The 25138-nt window shown below is 41.9% G+C and overlaps 2 protein-coding genes across 5 annotated transcripts; one reads left to right on the forward strand and one right to left on the reverse strand.

Annotated features, from left to right (window-relative positions):
* Nucleotides 1–2474: 2474 nt before the first annotated feature.
* Nucleotides 2475–6972, forward strand: LOC116223539 (NADP-dependent oxidoreductase domain-containing protein 1-like). The gene is made up of 6 exons (XM_031580630.2): nucleotides 2475–2693; nucleotides 2783–2958; nucleotides 3719–3899; nucleotides 4198–4352; nucleotides 5430–5619; nucleotides 6729–6972. The coding sequence occupies exons 1-6, from the start codon at nucleotides 2536–2538 to the stop codon at nucleotides 6889–6891; spliced, it is 1023 nt and encodes a 340-aa protein (XP_031436490.1). The 5' UTR covers nucleotides 2475–2535; the 3' UTR covers nucleotides 6892–6972.
* A 1804-nt stretch (nucleotides 6973–8776) lies between these two features.
* LOC105901965 lies at nucleotides 8777–21916 on the reverse strand. 4 transcript variants are annotated; one of them, XM_042709746.1, is made up of 5 exons: nucleotides 21806–21823; nucleotides 15555–15620; nucleotides 14331–14456; nucleotides 13853–13946; nucleotides 8777–13545 (listed from the first exon to the last, which is right to left on the reverse strand). In XM_042709746.1, exons 4-5 carry the CDS (start codon nucleotides 13887–13889, stop codon nucleotides 9911–9913), a joined length of 3672 nt encoding a protein of 1223 aa, XP_042565680.1. In that variant the 5' UTR covers nucleotides 13890–13946; nucleotides 14331–14456; nucleotides 15555–15620; nucleotides 21806–21823; the 3' UTR covers nucleotides 8777–9910. The 4 variants fall into 4 exon arrangements, with proteins under 4 accessions (XP_042565680.1, XP_031436403.2, XP_042565679.1 ...); XM_031580543.2 differs by lacking the exon at nucleotides 14331–14456 and having other exon boundaries at nucleotides 21806–21916; XM_042709745.1 differs by lacking the exons at nucleotides 14331–14456; nucleotides 21806–21823 and adding an exon at nucleotides 21377–21739.
* Nucleotides 21917–25138: the final 3222 nt, after the last annotated feature.

The raw sequence follows: 25138 nt of genomic DNA on the forward strand, positions 1-25138 counted from the left end.
AATCACAGTCTGTGATAAGAGGAACAGGCATACATACTGTTCATACATGTTTAATAAATCTAAGTGGACACCATTCTGGAACACACACACACACACACACACACGCACACACACACACACAGGTACAGATGGGTTGGAAATGACTGTAGAAAATGCCATGTGTTGTATATAGATGTACAGTTCATTTGTGACATTTCTATTAAAGCATGTAAACTCATAAAGGGAAATAAAGCATTTCATGTCTGAAAAACTGCGTGTGTGTGTGTGTGTGTGTGTGTGTGTGTGTGTGTGTGTGTGTGTGTGTGTGTGTGTGTGTGTGTGTGTGTGTGTGTGTGTGTGTGTGTGTGTGTGTGCGCGTGCGCAGGTCAGACTAGTTTGCACTTGCTGCTCCTTGTTCGGCATGAACCTGTAACACCTCTAGACAACACACGCATGCGGACGCACACACACGCACACACACGCACATGCAGACACACACGCACACACAGACACACACACGCACAGACATACACAGTCACACATAGACTGACGCGCACACACACACAGGAGTATAACCGGCTTGCATTGTTGTATCTTCTTTCCATTTCTGGTGGACTCCTTTCTGCAGTTAGTGTACAAACTGCCGTTAGGCCTGCTATTCGATCTTAACTTCCGTCCATAAATGCAACTTTGTCACAAAGCGACAGTAAACTTAAGGACATATTTGGCGAATTGATATGTAAGTGTAATATTGTCAAACTGCAACTGCTTCAGAGTTGTGCAGATATTAAAAGTGAATTAACATTCTTAAGATACCATCACAATAGGGCTAACCATAGACATACTGTGTATATAAATATAGACGTCCCATTGACTGCTAGGCGCTCACTTTTCTTGTGCTCTCACAGGTCATTCACTTTAAAATACTGAAAAAAAAATCTAAACTATCGAAATAGTGCTTCTTTAACTACTAATAATTGACCATCATTGAGAAAAAAAAATTGAACAAAATCTGCAAATAGCCTAAAAATCAAATAGTGAGACACTGGCAGTCAGCCTGCTTTCTATATTTAGTTTCAAATATGTTTATTGAGATAAGTCCCCCATATACAGCCTTCACTGCCGCAGGGACACAGCTTCAAGTCTGGCCTGATGTCATTTCCCAGTCCTCTCCCCACCTCTTCTCCGCCTCGCTTCCTATCATACACCTCACTGTCCTGTCCAAAAAAAGGCATAAAAACCCCAAAAATAAATCTTAAATATATTTATATATGTTTATTGAGAAACATATCATTTAACAGTGAAATTGACAATTATAGGTTTCCTTTTCAAAAATCAGTAATTTCACAAATAAAAACTACTGACAAAGAAGACAAATGTAAACAAACATCAAACACCTGCTTTTATATTTTTATAGCTGTGAAATATACACATTTAAATATACAATTGTGTCTACATATACAGAATTCGAAATACACACAATCATCATTCTCATAAAATGTTCAAATCTAAGATTGGATCTACCCGAAGTGTTGTGTTGTCAAGGTTACCACTTGCTAAAATGGAGGAAAATACTTAAAAACAACTTGAACAGGTTTAAGCATTTCGCAGTGTATTACACAATGCATCTTTGATTCGTAAACATTTAAAAAGAACACACACACACACAAAAACATTTTCAGCAAAGGGTGACATTGACTTGCTATCAAATCCTTATAGCCTAGTGATACGTCTACTCTTTGGCGATGAGTCGGGAAACTGAAGACTGATGGTTTAATTCCATCCCTGATCCTGACCCGTCCTTTCGAAATCATCCGTTTAAAGCGCTCACTGCAAAGCACGGAGTAATCACTGGCGAAAAAAAATGTCCCTTCTTACAGCTACTTCTCACTGCCTCCTCAACTCCTTCTCTGTATAATATCTATGGGAAACCTTCAAAGTGTGAGAAAAGTTAGCTAGCCAGCTAACTACAGTCAGATTCAGATCAGTCGCTCAGCCGAAAACGCAGGGATAATTCTGCTTGAAAATTGACTTTTTACCAACAGTTATGTTAACATTATTCCATATGATTGTTTTGTGTGGGGGAAAGTCGTGTGTGTAACATAATTTCCACGCTGTTGAATACATTTGGATACTTTTAAGGGGCAATTTGGTAGTCTTTTAGTTACAGGTGAGTAGAGAGTGAAGACCACCCACATTTTTTAAATATATTGTTTGGAATAAAGTACCAGATAGAGTCTGATGCTATGATCCATGCGTCTATGTATATATGTCTATGGGGTTAAAGTTGGCCTGAAGGAAACTGCCAAATAGCCAAGACGCGACCATCCGAATTACATCGTAAAAATGGATGATACAATGTGGAGCATACACATGCCGTGCGTGTTAAGCGTATTACAATGTCATGTTGTAGGTGTTCACATTGTAGCCTGTTAGTGAAATGGACCTCTTCTGTAAAGCTAATAACACGGTTGTCAAGGATACCAAACAAACTTTGCTCATTTGTACGGCCAAACGTAAATGCGCCTCTGATGTGTGCGACATTGCCGGTTTAATATGTTTGACCTCACGGCGAATCTACACTGCCTGCAATTCGAGGCTGGACTGACGGAAGAGGAGAAAAAAATCATATATCTGCGCTCACGGTCTGCTGCTTTCACGGAGTGTAGCTGTGCACATGCCTTGTTTTACTGTAAACTGGCCCATTGCTTCAGGTAGGCCACATAGCTTTTAAACGCTTGTAAAAACTTCATTGTGGAGCTTAATATCGCTCAAACCAATGTTGTGTTTGAATCTACACCAGGACAAATATTTTGATGCTGAATGACTTCAGCTCAGACGCGGGAGTACCGCACCAACTGACCGTGGGGATTATTGGCGGAGGGCATTTGGGGAAGCAGCTGGCTCGACTCATCGTAGAAAGCAGCGGCATAAAACCTCCCAACATCAAAGTTTCATCTAGAAGACCCGAAACGCTCGGTAAAATACGGATTATTGCAGTCACTTACAGAGAATTAGAACAAGTACATGAATTCGTGATTTTCGTAGGCTATTCTAAAACAAACTGAGATTTATCAAATAAAATTACAATTTAGTCGGGGTATGTTTCTGCCGTGGTCACCTACGAAACTACATTATCAGCTCCTTGTAACGAGGTGCAAATTCAACAGATTAAATTCAACTATTTATAATTATTTAGGTTTATTTAGTATTATTTCACATTTATTTAGTGATCAACCCAGACAGACCTAAGCCCTTAAAGACGAAAGCAAGCCTAAGCCTTTGGGAAAATTCCTGTTTATAGTGCACATCACATACAACCTGACATATGCTGTCCCTGTTCTCCTGTCTACTGCAACTAGATATGCAAAAACTAGATATCATATTTAATTAATTATTCATAATAATTTGTATACTTTTGCACTCTACTATTCATTGTTATTATATTGTAAAATATAGCGTGACTTATGCTGTCGTTACTCATACCTGTACTCCTGGTCAGATGCTAACTGGTCAGATGCTAACTGGTCAGATGCTAACTGGTCAGATGGTCAGATGCTAACTGGTCAGATGCTAACTGGTCAGATGCTAAGTGGTCAGATGCTAACTGGTCTGATGCTAACTGGTCAGATGCTAACTGGTCAGATGCTAAGTGGTCAGATGCTAACTGGTCAGATGCTAACTGGTCAGATGCTAATTGCAAATCTAATCTAGAGAGGTTCCTGTGTTTCTCCTCCAGAAGATCTGTCTGTGGTGGGCATAGAATGTTTCTATGACAACCAGCGCTTGGCATCCTGGGCTGACGTGCTGTTTCTGTGCTGCCTGCCGTCCCACCTGCTCCAGGTGTGTGCTGACATCAGAGCACACCTGTCCCATTGCTGTGTAGTGTACAGCGTCATCTCCACAGTCCCTGTCAAGAGGTGCGTCACCTAACACTAACTCTAACCAATAATTAAAGTTAGGGGTCAGGGGTTAGGGGTTAGAGGTCAAGGGTTAGGGGTCGGAGGTCAGAGGTCAAGGGTTAGGGGTCAGTGCTCTCTCTCCCAAATGTTAATGCTGATGATGGACTGTTTACATTTACATTTAGTCATTTAGCAGACGCTTGTGTCCAAAGGGACTTACAAGGGAGAGAACAGTCAAGCTACGAGCAATAGAGACCTAGTTTGTTTGGCTCCACTCTCTGATTGGTTTGTCTGCCATGTTTGACTCTCGTCTCAGATTGGCTCAGCTGCTTGGCCACACCTCCATCCTCAGACCAGCCTATGAGTTTGTGTCAAGTGACGCTGGGTGGGCGTGTCCTCCAGAACATTCTATGATGGCTGCTCTCAAAAATGTGGAGCTGATCGCAGCCTCCTGCCCCCTATCTATGAGCCGTAAGTTCTTCTCACCTGTGTGTGTGTGTGTGTGTGTGCCCGCCCCCTATCTATAAGCCGGAAGTCATTCTCACCTGTGTATGTGTATGTGTGTGTGTGTGTGTGTGTGTGTGTGTGTATGTGTGTGTGGTGTGGTGTGTGGTGTGGTGTGTGTGGTGTGTGTGTGTGTGTGTGTGTGGTTCAGCTGACCCTATGGAGGTGTTTAAGGTTGAATTACTATAAATGGGTCAGTGATATTGTGGGGTTCTGTGCTGTTGGGGGGGGGGGCTGGGGAGGATGGGTAAGTAGTTTTGAAGATATGAAGTAAGGTCGGTGTGTGTGTGTGTGTGTGTGTGTGTGTGTGTGTGTGTGTATGTGTTCGTGTGTGTGTGTGTGTGTGTGTGTGTGTGTGTGTGTGTGTGTGTGTGTGTGTGTGTGTGTGTGTGTGTGTGAGGCTGGGGAGGCTGGGTGAGTCATTGTTAGGGTATGAAGTAATGGTCTGGAACATGGGCTCTCTTACTGTTTTCAATCTGATGATGTAACACATGTGGATCTCATTGTTTTGCAGTAATTTAAAGATTTGAATATTGAATATCTCTCAGGTGGTCTCTCTCTGTATTTCAGCTGAATTCTCTCGCTCACCTAGTCTCTGATCTCTCTCTCTCACCTAGTCTCTGATCTCTGTCTCATTCTCTCTCTCTCTCTCACCTGGTCTCTGATCTCTCGCTCATTCTCTCTCTCTCTCACCTAGTCTCTGATCTCTCTCTCTCTCTCACCTGATCGCTGAATTATCTCAGGTAGTCTCTCTCTGATCTCTCTCTGATCTCTCAGGTGATCTCTCTCAGGTGATCTCTCTCTGATCAATCTCAGGTGGTCTCTCTCTGATCTCACTCTGATCTCTCTCTCATTTTCTCTCTCTCTCTCACCTGGTCTCTGATGCTCTCTCTGATCTCTCTCAGGTGGTCTCTCTCTGATCTCTCTCAGGTGGTCTCTCTCTTATCTCACTCTGATCTCTCTCTCATTTTCTCTCTCTCTCTCACCTGGTCTCTGATGCTCTCTCTGATCTCTCTCAGGTGATCTCTCTCTGATCTCTCTCAGGTGGTGTGTGTATCGGTGATGAATGGCTGCCAGCAGTGCTGTACTCCCTGCTGAACATGTGCTGTTCTGTGCTGCCACTAGAGGGGGCACTAGAGCTCCTCAACCAGCTGCTGAGGCTTCAGTCTGACTCCGCCCTCTCAGTCCACCACCTCATCAGCCACTCGTGTGCTTCCTCTCAGTCCCCACTCAGGTGAGCTCCATACCAGAGGCCAACCCAGGGGTTAGGCAGGTCCCTTTAAATGTGGCCAACCCAGGGGTTAGGCAGTCCCCTTTAAATGTGGCCAACCCAGGGGTTAGGCAAGACCCTTTAAATGTGGCCAACCCAAGTGTTAGGCAGGCCCCTTTAAATGTGGCCAACCCAAGGGTTAGGCAGGCCCCTTTAAATGTGGCCAACCCAAGTGTTAGGCTACAAGACTGCAGACTGCAGGGGAAGCACAGGCCCTTTAAAGGTTTACAGCCCCCCCCCCCCCCCGTTTGTTTCACTTAGCCGTCTTTCATGGTTACGTCATCATCTAACTTTCCTGCGTTTGATCACGCTCTGGTGACTGAATGGGAAAGGTGATGGGACTTCAACATCTACAAAGAGATGCTAACTGAGTGTAGCCAACATCTCCAAAGAGATGCTAACTGAGTGTAGCCAACATATACAAAGAGATGCTAACTGAGTGTAGCCAACATGTACAAAGAGATGCTAACCGAGTGTAGCCAACATCTCCAAAGAGATGCTAACTGAGTGTAGCCAACATCTACAAAGAGATGCTAACTGAGTGTAGCCAACATGTACAAAGAGATGCTAACCGAGTGTAGCCAACATCTCCAAAGAGATGCTAACTGAGTGTAGCCAACATCTACAAAGAGATGCTAACTGAGTGTAGCCAACATCTCCAAAGAGATGCTAACTGAGTGTAGCCAACATGTACAAAGAGATGCTAACTGAGTGTAGCCAACATATACAAAGAGATGCTAACTGAGTGTAGCCAACATGTACAAAGAGATGCTAACTGAGTGTAGCCAACATATACAAAGAGATGCTAACCCAAGTGTAGCATGAATCCCATCTATCTCGTGCCTTTTAGATTGGAGGTTATAAATGTTAGCTGTCTTTGCTTTACTTTGTAGAACCAGTATATGCAAATGTAGGAATACATTTTAAATAACAGTTTTCACTGTCACTCAGCACATACTCACTGTCACATACTCACTGTCACATACTCACTGTCACTCAGCACATACTCACTGTCACTCAACACATACTCTAGGGTTTGGGTTAGTAGTAAACTCTGTGTTTGGTTTGTTTAGGCCCCTTCTCTGGATTAGCTTGGCTGACGTCCAGTCCAGAGACACTCCGTTGTCATGGCACCTGAGGAGAAGCCCTGCTCTAAGGGAACGTCTGTCAACCCTGTACCTCACAACCCTAACACCAGGGGGCAGCAAAGACCAGGACATCGGTTGCCAATCATAATCAACACCAGCTAATGGGGTTTTGCTGTTTGAACATTACATGTCATTAAATTAATACTATATAATATAATGTCCATTCCTTCTGTGTTCTTCACACATACATCTGTCATTGCAGCTCTCCCGTGTGTCCCCTGGTGTGTGTCCTGTGGGTCCCGTGTGTCCCCTGGTTTGTGTCCCCTGGTTTGTGTCCCCTGGTTTGTGTCCCGTGTGTCCCCTGGTGTGTGTCCCCTGGTGTGTGTCCCCTGGTGTGTGTCCTGTGTGTCCCCTGGTGTGTGTCCCCTGGTGTGTGTCCTGTGTGTCCCCTGGTGTGTGTCCCCTGGTGTATGTCTCCTGGTGTGTGTCCCCTGGTGTGTGTCCTGTGTGTCCCCTGGTGTGTGTCCCCTGGTGTATGTCTCCTGGTGTGTGTCCCCTGGTGTGTGTCCCCTGGTGTGTGTCCTGTGTGTCCCCTGGTGTGTGTCCCCTGGTGTGTGTCCCCTGGTTTGTGCCCCCTGGTTTGTGTCCCGTGTGTCCCCTGGTGTGTGTCCCCTGGTGTGTGTCCCCTGGTGTGTGTCCCCTGGTGTGTGTCCTGTGTGTCCCCTGGTGTGTGTCCCCTGGTGTATGTCTCCTGGTGTGTGTCCCCTGGTGTGTGTCCCCTGGTGTGTGTCCCCTGGTGTGTGTCCTGTGTGTCCCCTGGTGTGTGTCCCCTGGTGTATGTCTCCTGGTGTGTGTCCCCTGGTTTGTGCCCCCTGGTTTGTGTCCTGTGTGTCCCCTGGTGTGTGTCCCCTGGTGTGTGTCCCCTGGTGTGTGTACTGTGTGTCCCCTGGTGTGTGTCCCCTGGTGTATGTCTCCTGGTGTGTGTCCCCTGGTTTGTGCCCCCTGGTTTGTGTCCCATGTGTCCCCTGGTTTGTGTCCCTTGTGTCCCCCCTGGTTTGCTACAGTTTGACATTTGCTACACACACCCTTGTCCTCCAGTCCACATATGATGTGTTTCCTTGCCCCTGTGGTCACTGTGCTGTTTCCTTGCCCCTGTGGTCACTGTGCTTGCTCTAAGGGGCTTCAGGCCCTGGGCTCTGTAAAGCGCCTTGAGACAATTTTATTGTTTTGGTGCTACATAAATAAAATGTAATTGAATTCCAGATGTTTCCTAACTTTCAGACAAGGGGAAAATATTCATATAATTCACTTAAACCGTTCCTACAATTTAAAATGCAACAATTATTTCCCCTGTTCAGGATTGCGTTACTATGATCGTACTCTGCAATTAATTAATAATTGCTACCAGTCTCAAGCTTTAATTCATAATAACTACCATAATAATTACTACCAGTCTCAAGCTTTGCAGTCAACAAATGACTTCCATGAGCAACAGTTTATCCTTTTCACACTTTCTTGTGCACACAAACTTTTACAAATAGGTATATTTCACTGGTCTCTCAGGAGGTCTCACTCTGATCTCTCTCAGGTGGTCTCTGATGTCTGGTCTCTACTTAAATATTTAACTATAGGTATATTAGATAGGTATAAACAGATAGGTATATTGCACTATACTTACTTATATTTAACGTCTCTCATGGGCATGGAGCAGTTGGATTTTATAATGGTAATATATTTGTTCATATAAGTCTGCATATACATTATTTTCTGAGTATTTTTCATTACTCTAAATTTGTTTTACATTGCAGACTTTTACTTGAACAGTTTGAATACACATTCATCACACACACACACACACACACCTATCCTACATGGTCCCTAGCTGTGTGATGTGTCTGCACAGTATCCAGTGATACGTTTACACGAAAGGTTTGGCTGCATCACTGCCAATGGTTAAGATCAAGTCTCCCCAAAGAGTGATTCAAACTGTATGTTATTATCAACCCCTAAAAGACCAGAGACCAGACCTGAGCTGTAGAGTAAAATAGCAAATAATTTTTATTGAGCACAAATCATATGATTACATTTAGTCCAGTAGTGAAAGTCACGATACAGAGCCCAACCCAACACTAAACTCCCCAGACTCAGAGCCCAACCCAACACTAAACTCCCCAGACTCAGAGCCCAACCCAACACTAAACTCCCCAGACTCTTCATGTGCGCACAAAACACATCAAACAATTCTACTAATGACAATTACATTTTTTTTTTTAGAGTAAAATAACTGTAAGAACAACCATAACCATAAAAGCTGTTAAATACTGATTACAAGATTGAAACATGACTGAACATCAACATACAATAATTACTTTGAACTCTCATTTGAAGAATAGCTTGGATAAATGAAGAAAGTTATGATTATCCTTCACACCAATCACACTGAGCCACCTCTCATATTACAGACAGCATCCCCACTGGTAAGGCTTTAGGGGGATATATATTCCCCACTGGTAAGGCTTTAGGGGGATATATATTCAGACATCATCCCCACTGGTAAGGCTTTAGGGGATATATATTCAGACAGCATCCCCATTGGTAAGGCTTTAGGGGATATATATTCAGACAGCATCCCCACTGGTAAGGCTTTCTTTAGGGGATATATATTCAGACATCATCCCCACTGGTAAGGCTTTAGGGGATATATATTCAGACAGCATCCCCACTGGTAAGGCTTTAGGGGATATATATTCAGACAGCATCCCCACTGGAAAGGCTTTAGGGGATATATATTCAGACAGCATCACCACTGGTAAGGCTTTAGGGGATATATATTCAGACAGCATCCCCACTGGTAAGGCTTTAGGGGATATATATTCAGACAGCATCCCCACTGATAAGGCTTTAGGGGATATATATTCAGACAGCATCCCCACTGATAAGGCTTTAGGGGATATATATTCAGACAGCATCCCCACTGGTAAGTCTTCAGTGGGATATATATTCTTCCCAATGAGAATTTAAATGACAATTTAATGACAGAGGAGCAAAAACATATGAACTTCAATTTCAATACCTTCATTTCATATGATGAAATAACAAACACACAATTATTTCTGTAATTACACTTTTATGTTTGATGAGAGAACATGCATGAACAGATCTGCCAATTAAGATGCAAACCAACTGTCAGCATTGTTGAAGATTCCCTTGACCTTAGACTTCATCTTATCATATGTTGCCTTTTCTTCTCCAGTTAGATCTACTCCCTCTGCCAACTTTTCCAAAAGAACTGCCCTGTCTCTCACTTCTTGTAACTCTTTCATACGCTTCTGCCATCCAGGTTTGGCCTCCTGTTTCTCTGTCTCTATGAGGATATCAATGTAACCTGGAGTAGCCAAAGGATCTGGACGAAGGGCAATCTCTTTCAGACGTTGCAGGCTTTTAGATGAAGTCTCCGTCATTTCTGCAACTTTCCTCTGCACCTGCTCATATTGTACTTCCAGTTGTGTGATGATTTTCTCTGTAGCTATCTTCCCTCCCAGTGCTTCCTCATATTTTTTCTTCAGATCCAGATGCGTCCTCTTCTCTGGTTCACGTTTTATCTCCCATCGGTAAGTCATGCTAAAATGATGATTCCAGTGGCATTTGTTGGGACACACTGTGCAGTGTCCATCTCTCATTACAGCACAGCCACTTTTGTCTGCATCCTTTGGTATATAACAAGGATAGAGGCAGGTGTAGTTGCACATATGGCAGTTCAGGATGAAGGTTCCTGGTGGAAGACCAATCTTCTCAGATTTGTCAACTATTACTTCATAATCAAAGTCCTCATTTTCCTTCATGTGGGTCTTGTGGTTTTGCAGTGTGGCTTTTGTGGAGTTTATTTCCTCCAGCTTTGACAAACCTGCTTGTATCAGTGGCTGCACCCCCTCAACAGTTGCCTCAAGCTGTCTGCGCTCTTCGAGAACTTCCTTTGTCAGGGTCAAACTCTGGGGTTTCATCGTGTTTAGATGAGTGAAGAATTTATTCATGCTGGCTTTCCCCATATTCCACAACATGGTATCAAAAATGTTCTCTTCATGTTTGACAAAAAGCACAGAGTTGTTGAATTTGAAATGAAGAGAGAAGCCATTTGATGGATTCAATGCACATGGGATGTTGGCAGCTTTGATTGCCTCCAGTACTGGGGGAGATTGGCCATCAGCAAAGGTCACCAGAATAACAATGTTGGTGGCGATGTCCTTCCCAAAAATGGAGAGGATGGCATCAAAGATGTATTTCTGTGTGTGTGTCAGACGAGCTGACGCAGACTGCACTACAAAGCACACTGCATCAACTGTATCAATTCCACCCTTGACTGAGAGAAAATGTCTTATTTTGTCTGTGATTTCTTTGTCTTGTTTGATTCCTCTGGTGTCCCCAAACCCTGGAGTGTCAATGATTGTCAGGGAGAATGGAACTTTGAATCCATCTGTGTGGTGAATCTCATAGGCTGTCACCTCCGAGGTCTGACTGCAGCCTTTTGTTGTGTGAGTTTGTTCATCTATCAGTTTATATCTCCAGTTGTCCTCCCATTCAACTCCAAAAACGTAGTTGATCATGCCGTTGATGAGGGTGGTCTTGCCAGATCCAGTGGCACCAACAACCATGATGGTTTTGTTTGATAGCTTTTTTGTTGGTGGGTTTCCAAAAACCTTCTTGTTGGGGTGACCATCTTCTGCTGGTTTCAGATTTAGCAGGTAGACTGGTGGGAGCAAATTATCACCTGGGAGGACAGTGAACCTCCTCATATCCGGTTGTGCTTTCTTAGTTTTAATTTGTATTTCTTCACCAGGCTGACTTACTCCAACACCAACATCTGTGCACATCCTGATGGAGTAGGTCATATTCTCTTTAAGGTTGTCCAGAGTAAATGTGTACACCTCCTTCCCTGTATCTCTCCTCTGCCACTGATTGCTATTTTCCTCTCTGAACTCAATGATGTACCCTTTTATAGATTGACATCGTTGGACAGATGGAATGTTCCAGGTCAGAGTGATGGAGCTTGCTGTCTCTTCAGTAACTTTTACCTGTGTTGGTGGACCAACTGCTGTCAGGGTTACAGCACTGCAGACAACACTGCTCACAGCATAGCTGAGTTTCCCCACAGCTGTGGCTCTGATCTCATACTCAGTCCCTGGCTTCAGTCCTGACAGAGTTACTGCCTCTTGGTTCTTCTGCACTGGGTGAGATGCCCATTCAGTCTCCTGTTCCTGTTTCATTCTGTATTCTACTCTGTACTCTACAGTGGCAGAGTCTGGTTCAGACACTTTAACTGTTAAGCTGTCATGTGTAACACCAGTTATGGTTGGGGTGGCAGGTTTTGATGGAGGTACAAAGGGCACGGCATCAGAACAATCATCTTCATATATGAAAATCCACGCCCCAGGACGGCTCTCATCATATTTTGATGCAGCTATGAATTTGGTGTCAGTACTTTTTGTGTTCAACTTCTTCAGTTCTCCAAACAATCGTAGTTGTCTCCTCATCGTCAGTCTAGCATCAGTTGAGAGCCACTCTGTGTTTCTGGCATGTAGATCAGAGGATTCTGCAGGAGTGGCCACCATTCCTAATGGTTTGAGGTAATCTGACAGTTTAACCAGGAAACTATCAGGCTGGTCTACAGAGGTAAATGAAAAGCACACAATAGTTTTGACCTCTAAATCAGACAAGAGGTCATCCAAATTGTCATCCATTTCTGCACCTAGTTTCTCCAGTTGCTTGAGGAAGGATTTCAGTGCATCTGATTCCTTCTCCTTGCATGTGAGCCACTGATCCAGGTCATTGCTGTTGAATGGAGACTGCTCATGTGCCTTCAGGATGTCCGCAAGGGCACTCTCCTCTTTCACACCTCCTCGGATTGAAGGAAGCACTGACCCGAGCTTCTGCATGAAGTCATGCTTGTACTGACGGCACTTCTGCATCAAAGTCTGAACTTTCTTTCCCATGGCAGGGAATGTTGCTGCTGCTGTGTCTTTCAGTATGTCACTGCATCTCATCTCTGTCATTGTTAGAGACTCTATTGTGTCTGAGGAGCATGTGATGAGATCATTGCTGATGTCTCTTTGTAGTTTTGCAGCTCTTGAATCCAACTTCAGCAGAGGGTACAGCCACACCCTGATTGGAACAGCATGTTCTCCATTCTCCCCCAGCAAGTCTGGAAGATTTCTGTAAACACTCACAGCATCACTGAAGGAAGTTGGGTTGGTTTTTAACTGGAAATCTCCATGAAATGTGCAACTGAATTTTTCAACTGCTGCTTTCTCTTTATCATCCATTTTGAGGGATGCCTCAGCATCTACTTTCAGGAATTTCAGCTTATCGAAGGTGAGTTTTGCATCTCCCTCCACTTGTTTCCTATCATCCTCTGAGGATGACTCTCTGTCAAACATAAAGTAAGCACCAGCTCCGTACAAGATGGCTGTGACAACATGAGTGGCAATGTCATCTTCAAACACGTTAGGATGAGACACCTGTCCACGAGCCAGGTGAGTCATTGTTAATGTTTCAAATGATGTGGTTGCTCTGTACTGAAGAGTCACTCGGGATTGTTTGTGAGATTTCTTTGTGTCTTGGAAATATTTGGCTGATCCTCTAACATTCACCAGTCCCCCCAAGAGACTTAATTTAAGAGAGCCAGATATATTTAATGAATTTGACTTCTCCTCAATTGAATCTGATGTTGTGACATTAAATTCAGTATTATGTTGTTGTTGTACACTTTTATTGCTCTGTAGGTTGTCCTGATTCCATAAAGTTACACCTGTGGACATAAATCAATGATCATGAAGTATAATAATCAAAAAGGTATTTTAAATTGTAAATTCAACTTCAAAGGTCCAACATTATGAAGTTCAAATGTACATACACTTGCATAGGTCAAATGCAGAGGTCGAATTTCACTGCTTTTAGTGTGTATGTGACAATAAAGGCAACTTAACTTATTTTTCAACATTATTTTTAACACAGCTGCTTAGTTCTGTATCAAAGTATCTCCAAACTGTTTATTTCTCCCATATTTCAGCATTAATAGTTTATGTGAAATATTGAACACATCAATGATGTCATACCTGGAATCAGAGCATCGTTACGGCAGTCATACAGCATCCCAAGCTGGAATGGTCTTCCCAAGGCAGCACACTCTATGGTGTCAGCAGTTTTCCGCTGGTAAACAAAATATAAGATTGTGGGATCAATGTGGGACATGTTGTCTTTCATTGAGGTCTTTCTCTCTCCTACTGTCTCACCCTCTCTGTCTATGGTCTGTAACTGGCCACTCTCTCCCTCTCTGTCTATGGTCTATAACTGGCCAGTGTTTCCGTTTCTCAACCACTAGGGGGCATTCAGAGGATGTTGGGGGGGGGGGGGGGGGGGGGTGCACTGATGGTATAATGATCTGCAACACATACACACACACATACACATAGCACACACACATACATACACACACACACACATACACAATAAATTGATGCTTGGTAAAAAGCAGGGTAGCCGATTCTGGAGAAACCAGATATTTGAGATTGTTGTAGCAGCACACAGACTCACCTATAATGAGCACACCCAATCACTGACAGTCTACAAAAGGCTGTTGTAGGGATGGTATGCAGGGCATAAGTAAGGGCTGGAAGTCATGAGATGAGAGTCCAGTAAGGATGGGAGTGGCCTATTTATCTGTATTGATACACGTGTTAATACAGTGGGGTTTTTAATTACCTCATTGTGTGTTTTTGTGTAAGCTGTGTTTTTGTGTAAGCTGTGTTTTTGTGTAAGCTGTGTATGTGAATTGCTGCTGCAACACTGCAATTTCAATCTATCTTTCTATCTACTGCATTTTGTGTGTGCAATTTTTGGATTTGAGTTTAGACATAAATGAGACCTCGTTTCAGAGAATGTGTGAAAGCAGTTGTAAAAAACTGTAATGACAAAGACTTTTTACCAACACAGTATTTCAAAGAGTTCTGAAGAGAAACACATAATGAACAATACTTTGTTGTATGCAAGAGGTCAAATGACTATGCAATGTATGCAACGTGACCCTATATTGGTTTTGATACAAAGTCTTCAACATTACGACTGTAGTGGCACTTCGTTTGGTTCTGAGTCTTCTGTACCACAATTTTGAGTTCAGTCTTAGAAACTATTAATTGACACGCGAGTGAGACAAGTAAATCTTCCATAAAAAATGTTTACTAGAAAACGTAGAGTTACAAGTTCACACGGTCAAAAAACTATGTCGCTTCCAACATCTCTGAGCTCAAATCTAAACTAAAAGTTCCATACGCAGGTATTACACTGACGTAACGTCATCTGATTGGAAGCTTACATTCTGACAAGTTATTCAGCTTTTAAATACAATACTAAATTATATATTTGAACCTAAACATTCTTTCAAATCATAATGAAATTATTTATCTTCAGTTACCTTTTTAAATCTTTTTAAACTAAATTATTATAACAGATGAAATCATGAATTTGGCTCTTACAACGACCAATATCCTCCTTTGGAACTGGTACAGATGTGAGGGATTTGAAGGGCAGGGCCTTATAAAGGCACACAATTAAGCAAGGAAGCAATTCTTCAATGTCTGATTGTTGTGTCCATGTGTGTAATGTTTTGAGTGTGAGGCAGAGAATAAGCTTATAGGTTTGCAGATTTGGTGTGTAGTTTTGGTTTTTGAGTCACATGTTTCAAAAGCTGGGCGTCGTTTAAAATTGTTGTGTGTAAGCGACTGGATAAAAACATAATGAGTGAAATCAGCACTACTGTACCGTGTTGCCTGCAGGCTCCGCTGTCTGCTTGCTGGCTGACATAGTTTCTGTCTGGGGGGCGAACAACTGTGATGATAAAACAGATAAAGCAAGAATTAGTGAATCCAATATTACACTGTTTGATCAGTTTTGAATAAGGCATTGTTCTTGTGTAGTCTTGTGAGCCAGATGTTTGACTATCAACATATTATCTGAGCAACACTGTGTCTTTCTTTGGCAAAAGTCTGCCAAAATTGAACAAAAAGTGTCAGTTCAAAATGAACAGGATCGGCATACACAGCTATACAATTAGATTACACGTCAGATTAGACATCAGTATGGTACAGTTTGTTTACTGCTGATGTGTCTTTGTAGTTTTGCAGCTATTGTTTCATATTTTGTGGTTGTGCTGTACTGAAGAGTCACACGGGCTTGTTTGAGAGAAATATTTGGCTGATCCTCCAACATTCACCAGTCCTCCCAAGAGACTTAATTTAAGAGAGCCAGATATTTTTAATGAATTTGACTTCTCCTCAATTGAATCTGATGTTGTTAAATACAATACAAGTATGAAATATAATGATCAGAAAAACTCCATTACTACTTGTCTTTTGGCGATTAATAAGTGGATGAGATATAATTTCTTAAGTCCAGTTTTAGCTGCTCTGCACTGGCTTCCAGTAATATTTAGAATCGATTTTAAGGTCCTTCTCCTTACAAAGCCCTCAATGGGCTAGGACTAAGTTATATTGCAGACTCCCTAGTGAAATACTTGCCCTCAAGAACACTCAGATTGCGATCATCAAATGCTGGTTTATTGGAGGTTCCCAGCAACAACCATAAGAAAATCGGGGATGCAGCCTTTGCGGACCAAACTCTGTAGATGGTCGTATTTGTACATAAAAGTTGTTTGTTTGACTTTTTTTTGCTTAGATTTTGTAAAAGTTACCGAGAAATAGACACTGTGCAATGTAAAAACCCCATTATTGTAACTGAAAGATACACCTGAGGCGATTAACGAGGTGTCTGAGCCAGCTATCTAATGTTGGCATATTACTACCCACGAGGTTTGCAACATCTCCGTGTCTCTGAAAACGGACGACCATAAATTGCGCTTTAAGGCTACTTGCCTCAACTAAGGTGCTTGCGTTAAATACAGTGGGGACTCCTAGAGGACTAGAATAAAATGACTGCAGTTGAGAAACTCTAAACCAATAACAACAAGTAAAATACATTTTAATGAAACATTTCAAGTGATTATATTCCAATTTTAACTTAATGTTATATTTTATGGTGATTATGGTGACAGGAAAGCTTTTTAATGTCATATCGTTATTGGCAGGCTTGTGGAGTAACGGAATACATGGAACAGTGTTACGTAATAAGGATACAAAAAAAGGTAACTGTATTCCGGTACAGTTACAGAAAGAAATGCGTAATTAGATTACAGATACTTTTAGCAATAATTTGGATTATTAACAGGATTACACATTTAAAATAGATTTAAAAATGTCTAATGTGAACATAACAGTGCAGTGAATCCTTATGCCTCCCCGCGGTGAAAATACTGTTGTTATCCAAGGACTCCATGTCAAATTTAATGAAGCATTTACATGCAAGAGCAACACTGCTAACATCTACACACAGACATCCAGTTAGCTTAGTTTAAAGTTGGTTAGCTTACCTGTTAGTATTACTTGCCTACTAACGTAATAGTCCCTGAGGGAGGTTTCAGCTCCTACAACCTGCCCGGTAGCAAATGACAGCTATTCATATGATAAGGGTGTGGTAATTCAGTGATCACTACTGGGTCATGATGTGTCAAGAAAACCTGTAGGGGGCAGAGGGCCGCAAAGACATTCCAGGGCCATTACGCAATGGCCATTGACTTTGACCGAGTTGTCCCAGGTTGTTTACACCTAACTCATCAATATGCATTGAGTAGGGACACTCATTTTGGAGCGGGAAAGGTCACTCTGAAATTATAAATATGTAGTAGTGAAATAACCATGGGCGTCGCCACAATATAATTGGGGGGGGCAAGTCCCCCTCACTTAAAAAAAAAAAGTCATTTGGACCCCCCCACATTTGCCATCAAAATATTAGTGCATGACTGGTCTACTAGTCCAGCTTTCTTTCCATTGCTTCACAATCAAATCCGCTCCACTTTATCAGTAGTGGGAATACCCATAGCAATAGAAATCCACCGCGTTTTCCTGGTTTCCTACACATACAGCATCACGCACACGCAGATTCAACTCCCAAACTCTTTGATCGAAGCGTCGCGCTAGCAGCTAGCACTTGGTTTCACAGACAAGATGGACATAAGGAGGTTTTTTTTTCTAGGAAGAGCAAAGTAAGTCAGAGTGGCCCAAGTTTTCCCTTTAGTGGCCAAATCACCCTTATGAGACATTCTCTGGCTATAATAGCATTAAGTCACAAAGATCCTTCTGCAAACATAATGATTATAGCTAGATAAGCAAGCAATTTACCTACAGCTAGCACTAGGCAATACCATACTTTATTTACCCATTACAAGTGGAACAGCATTTGTTGATTTCTTAATCTGGGTCTGAAATATGTTGTGCTTTTGGCCGTGTTCAGACCTAGGCGTATGGTTCGGGCAGAAGGCGTTTTTTTTCAAGTAGCTACAAAAAAAAATGCTGGTGCTTTTTTTTGTTGCCATAACAACCGTGAGCTAATCTGGAGCTAACGTTAGCTAACATGCTACTTTTTCTAACGACTGAATTTTTTATTTTAGAAATGTCATCCAAATTAAACAAGGTTGCTCAACGTTGTAATTTTGGCAATTTGCAGAATTTCATCTTATACCCTCAGGATTGTATCTAATGAGACAAGAGACCAACCTTCCCTCCATATTATTATGCTGCCCATGCATAATACATTGGGTATTGGTAAATAGAGTATGTGGCTGATACTTTTTTGGGCTGTGCCATTTAGGGAAACTGATTCAACCACCTAAACCAGTGGTTCCCAAACTTTTTACAGTCCCGTACCCCTTCAGACATTCAATCTCCAGCTACGTTTTTAATTGTATTTTACTACATTCCTTTTACTCTCATGTTATTATTGCTGAGGTCTGATCAAATGTAATCATATATGCATCAATACTTTTAGTAAGGGGATATATACAAAAACGTCAAGGCATGTGAGACTTCCTAAAAAAGTCCAACATGCCTGGGCCTCTTACAGCATATTTAAACAATACTACTTTACTGAACTACTCTGTAGGTCCGACCTATATTTTAATTTGGAACCTGTAGGCCTACTTTCAGTATTTACTTTAAAGTTTTCTTCTATTTGACATAACCCCAGTTCAAAAAGTGGGTACTTACTTGATTCATTAAAAAAAACTGTGGCTGTTCTAAATCTGTCTTGTAACCAAAAAAGATCATATATTCTTTCTTGTAAAAGAAGCTGATTTAATGTTGTATTAGCCTATGCTTTTGTAAACTGTGGTGTTGTGCACTTGTCATTGTAGGTCTGTAGGCTGAATTTGCATAACAGCAAGCAGATTTTTCTTTAAAAAAAACACTGAGCAGAGGGCAGGTTTATTTCTTCAAACTTGGTTTCCTCATTTTCTTTTCTAAAGTTACATATTGATACTTGTATAGTGATACAGTACAGTGATACTTGGATTAGGTTATTGAATACAATTTTAAACAGGTAATCAGTAATTGTATCCCCCCGAACTTGGATATAGGTTTCTCGATTAACAGTACCCCACTTCAGGCTGCCAGACTTAGTTCACGCCCACATGGCGTCCCTCACAGGTGTTTTTAGAAGAAATTGTGCAGTAAAGTAAGAACCTTTTTCAAACCAACACTGAGACTGCATGGTTTACTGCTGAGAGCATCCCGTGCGTTACCACGGGGTTTACACAGTTATCGTATTTGATTGGAGCAATGGACAGACACGATAAATCAATTCGGTCCAGGCGCTGGGCTCTGTAAAGCGCCTTGAGACAATTGAACTGTTATGGCGCTATATAAATACAATTGAATTGAATTGAATTGAATTCGGCAAAGTAATGAATTCGGCAAAGTAATCATTTGAGAATGTTAGAGCTCGGAATATGGCACAACGTCGGCAAAAATATAACCGACATTACATCGCCTTCACACTTTGGTAACCTTAACTGGAAAGTGAAAATAAACTTTAAAATCTCCTAAGTAGCTCACTTAAGTAATTATTAAGGAAATTGCTTCGAAACACGCTCACCTATTGCTGGCGCATGAAGAAATACAAGTGAAACTAAAACTAATTTGTATTGGGGAAGTTTCGCCCAAAGCGCCGCCTATTGTACAATTATAAAGCAGCTTATACTTTCAGCTCCATGAAAACATGAGCCAGAGCCCGTAGCCTATTTCATGTTAGTGTCGTTCTTTTGTGAAAAGATGGAAAGATTTGCCTTTACCTGTAGTTAGTTTATAGTAGTTTGTCTGAATGTCTTAGTTAGGTGGCAAATTCTTAACTCCGGGCAGGGCCAGGTCAAAGTTAATAAGTGAAAGTTTTGGTTAAAACCTACCAATAGAATTGTCGTGCAATCTGTTTAATCTGAATTTTTCAGACTATGTAAGCAGATGGCAATATCACCACTGGTTCTGGACAGAGTTTGCCAGGAGCGCTTTTAAAAGGAATAAACTAGTGCTTATTTTGTTAATTAAAACAATACAATTCATTGACACATAATTGTAGCCTGTAAGACCTGTTTTAAAATGCCACATCCTTTCAAACTGGCTGTTATATTTTTAATCAGGGTAGGCTATGAGATTTTGAGCACGTAAAAAAGGAGTGTTTTGCTCACTTACATTCATACACATAAATTCGCTTTGATATTTCAACACATTTCCAGATTACTCTTGAATATCGTGAAAAATAAAACAAGCTGATAATAATATAAAGGAGATTCACGCTGACAGAATGTAGCCTTGCACCTATCCCGTCTATGGTAGCCTGTGCTTTGCTAATGTTAATGCATTGTGTCTCTAACGTCACGCCATACGCATATTATCCATAACGTACAGTCTCACGCGCAAAGTTGACAAGCATCTGCATAGCCTACGTGTACTTTTGAAGTTTAGTCGAAAAAGTAATACTTTTGGTGAAGGACTGAAGTTATCTACTGTCCTTAGCTAACATTTCGTTCTAACGTCGAGTTAGCTGGTCAGAAGCACCAATGGATCAGTTTTTAGTGAGGAGAGTTACAGAGGGACAGGCTGCCACGACAGAGGGACAGGCTTCCAACAAAGCTACACGTTCACAGGCTACAGGGAAACAAATTCAAAAAAGAAAAAGAAAACACAATGAGGAATACATCAAATACGGATTTACAGTGACGACAGACAGAGCAGGAGAGGAGGTACCAGTGTGTTTCGTGTGTTCAACATTACTGTCAACTTTTTCTACACTGGCGTACTTGAAGAATAAGTACAGGGCAAAGCTTGAACCAGAGAATGATATGAGACTGTCGCTATCTACCATTTCGCCACGAATAGACCGGCTGTGTGGACTTCACCATGCCCATATATTACACTGACAGGTCTCCCCTCTCTCCACGCACGCACGCACACACGCGCACACATACACTCAAGCACGCATCACACAAACACACGCACGCGCGCGCAGGCACATCAGTGGGCCGTGGATTACTTTCTAGTCAGAATGGTGGTCCCTGGGACAAAACCAGTTGAAAACCCCTGCACTAAGGGTATTTTTTTTGTCTAGATCAATATAGCCCATCTCACGTCCATTCTAAAGAATGTATTTAGTCCCTGAATGTGAAATGACCAAACATGCGTAACATGTGATACATTTTTTACCCATTTGTAACTTCGGAGCTAGGTACTGCAACGGGAAATGTGAGTTAGTTCCGTGATGCCGTGTGTCATCTCCCAGTGCTCGTGGCGTAGAATCTTTATGCCTGTAAATATTCCATTTTGATTTTCTGATTTCGAGTGGAAAAGTAAAATCCTAACATTAATTTTGATGGCTCAAGGCCACGCAAAGTGGATCATCACAATGTAGTAGGCTACCGAATAGCCGCCCCTTGATACATTCATTTCCAGACGCTGAGAATGTTAAAACTCGGAACATGGCACAACGTCGCCAAAAATATCACCGACATCCATTACATCGACTTCACACTTTGGTAACCTTAACTGGAAAGTTAAAATAAACTTTAAAATGCGATAATCTTTTAAGTAGCTCACTTAAGTAATTATTTAGGAATTGTTTCGAAATACACTCACTTTCTGTGGCCTGTGGCAGCAGGAAGTACATGGCAGGAGGCGGGATAAGACAGTGAGCCGCCAATCAGCAGCATCGACAGTTGCACGTGCGTTCATCGGTCATGGCCAAATCTCTCAATGCTGGATAATTAGTCTCCATACGGGAGTTTAAAGTCGCTCCAGAGCTTTCATTATGTCAGGTAAGAATACCTTGAGTTTGCAAAGTTAATTTTTGTGGTACATTGTAATACCTCCCTTTGTCATCCAGGAGGCAGAGATGTGCAAGCTTTTTAAAAAACAGAAAAGCAGCAGCAGCAGGACCAGATCAGCTTTCTCCAGCTGTTTTCAGACACTGTGCGGATCAACTGGCTTATCTCTTCACAGACATTTTCAACTCCTCTTTGCATCAGTGTGCAGTCCCACAGTGTTTTAAATCATCTGTCATTATCCCGGTCCCGAAGACAGCAAAAACAACAGAGCTCAATGACTTCAGGCCAGTGGCCCTCACTTCAGTGGCTATGAAGGTGTTTGAACGCTTAGTACTCTCTCACCTACAATCCAGTTTATCAACGCTGATGGATCCCCATCAGTTTGCTTACCAGGCTAACAGATCTGTAGAAGATGCCATCAACCTGGCTGTTCACTCTACTCTGCAACATCTGGAGTCAAGTAACACCTACAGTATGCGTGCATGCTGTTTATTGACTTTAGCTCAGCCTTCAACACAATTGATCCACTCATTCTCTTCTCCAGGCTGCAAGCCATGAACATCAACATAGCTCTGTGTCACTGGATACTGGACTTCCTGAAAAACAGAACTCAAACAGTCAAAGTCAACAACGCAACGTCATGCCCTCTGACCCTCAACACTGGTGTGCCGCAGGGCTGTGTGCTATCTCCTCTTCTGTTCTCCATCTACACAAATGACCTGAGATCTCACCACCACTCCGTCAAGATGCTCAAATATGCAGATGACACCACCATCATCGGCCTCTTGGTATCTCATCTGTTCCCCATTATATTATATCGCTGATTGTTTTGCCTGAATTAGTTTCACCTGTGTATTATCTCTGTTGCCCCTTCTATATATTGAGCTGTCCTTCTGTAGTCCGCTGTCGGATCGTAATTCATTGTCTGTGAGAATCTATGCCTGAATCCTGCATTTTTCCGAGTACCTGGTATCGTATAGTTTCTGATTTGTGATCATCTGTGTTTTTGCTCTATGGAGTTCTGTTTGCCTGTTATCTCATTGGACTTTCTGATTTTTGCTCTACTGTGTTTTTTCCCTTTTGGAATTGTGTTTATGCCTTTTTGGATTTTTTGCGTGTTCTGTTTTGAAGGGAATAAATCCACTACTGTTTTTTGCAACCTGGTCTGCTTTAGGGGGATATATATTCAGACATCATCCCCACTGGTAAGGCTTTATGGGGCAATATATTCTTCCCACTGAGAATTTAAATGACAATTTAATGACAGAGGAGCAAAACCAATGAACTTCCATTTCAATACCTTAATTTTATATGATGAAATAACAAACACACAATTTTATGGTTTATGAGATATCATGCATAGACAGATCTGCCAATTGTTGAAGATTTTCTCGTTAGCAATCCCTCATCTTCTGCCATGCAGTCTTTTCTTTTCCAGTTAGATCTACTCCCTCTGCCATCTTTTTCAGAAGAAGTGCCCTTTCTCTTACTTCTTGTAGCTCTTTAATACGCTTCTGCCATCCAGGTCTGGCCTCCTGTTTCTCTGCCTCTATGAGGATATCAATGTAATCTGGAGTAGACAAAGGATCTGGACGAAGGGCAATCTCTCTCAGACGTTGCAGGCATTCAGTTGAAGTGTTCATCATTTCTACAACTTTCCCCTGCACCTGCTCATATTCTAGTTTCAATTGTTTAATGATTTTCTCTGCAGTCATCTACTTTCCCAGTGCTGTCTCATATCTACTCTTCAGATTCTGATATGTCCTCTTCTCTGTTACACGTTTTACCTCCACTCGGTAAGTCATGTTATAATGATCACTCCAGTGGCATTTTTTAGGACACACTGTGCACTTTCATTGCAGAATATTTACTTTTGTCTGCATCATTTGGATACGGACAAGGATAGTGGCAGGTGAAGTTGCACTTATGGCAGTTGGTGATGAAGGTTCCTGTTGGAATATCAATCTTCTCATGTTTTTCAACCTCTACTTCATAATTAAAGTCCTCATCTCCCTTCATGTGGGTCACGTGGTTTTGCAGTACGGCTTTTGTGCTGTTCATTACCTGCAGGTTTGACAAACCTACTCGTACACCTATGGAATCAAAGATGTATGTCTGTGTGTGTGTCAGACGAGCTAACGCAGACTGCACTACAAAGCACACTGCATCAATTGTATCAACTCCACCCTTGACTGAGAAAAAGTTTCTTATTTTTCCTGTGATTTCATTGTTTTGTTTGATTCCATTGGTGTCCCCAAACCCTGGAGTGTCAATGATTTTCAGAGAGAATAGTGTGGTAAATCTGATAGGCTGTCACCTCCGAGGCCTGACTGCACGCTTGTGTTTTGTTAGTTTGTCAGTTTATATCTCCAGTTGTCCTCCCATTCTGGAAACGGGCAGGGAAAATCATTGCAGACCCCTCACACCCTGGACATAATCTGTTCCAGCTCCTCTCCTCTGGCAGGCGCTACAGAACTATGTACACAAAAACCACCAGACACAGGAACAGTTTTTTCCCCCTTGCCGTCACTCTAATGAACAGTTGACAGATTATTATATTTTATTATTATATATTATATTTATTTATTATCCCAAACTGTTGCATGCATATTTTTCAGTTTAAGTACATTGAGAGCAATTAAACCCAGGAAAAATGTCTTTGTATGTGGAAATGTGCCTGGCCAATAAAGATGATTCTGATTCTGATTCTGATTCTGATTCAACTCCAAGAACATCGTTGATCATACCGTTGATGAGGGTGGTCTTGCCAGATCCAGTGGCACCTACAACCATGATGGTTTTGTTTGATGGTTTATTTGTTGGTCGGCTTCCAAAAACCATCTTGTTGAGGTGACCTGCTCTGCCACTGATTGCTATTTTCCTCTCTGAACTGAATGATGTACCCTTTTACAGATAGACCTTGTTGGACAGATGGAATGCTCCAGGTCAGAGTGATAGAGTGTGCTTTCTCTTCAGTAACTTTTACCTGTGTTGGTGGACTAACTGCTCTGAGGGTTACAGCCAGAGGTGTAAAAAGTACTGAAATGTTGTACTCAAGTAAAAGTACAATTACTTTGATGAAATTGTACTTAAGTACAAGTACAATTACCCATCTAAAAATCTACTCAAGTAAAAGTAAAAAGTA

This window comes from Clupea harengus, chromosome 14 (assembly GCF_900700415.2).
Source record: "Clupea harengus chromosome 14, Ch_v2.0.2, whole genome shotgun sequence".
NCBI classification, from domain to species: Eukaryota; Metazoa; Chordata; class Actinopteri; order Clupeiformes; family Clupeidae; genus Clupea; species Clupea harengus.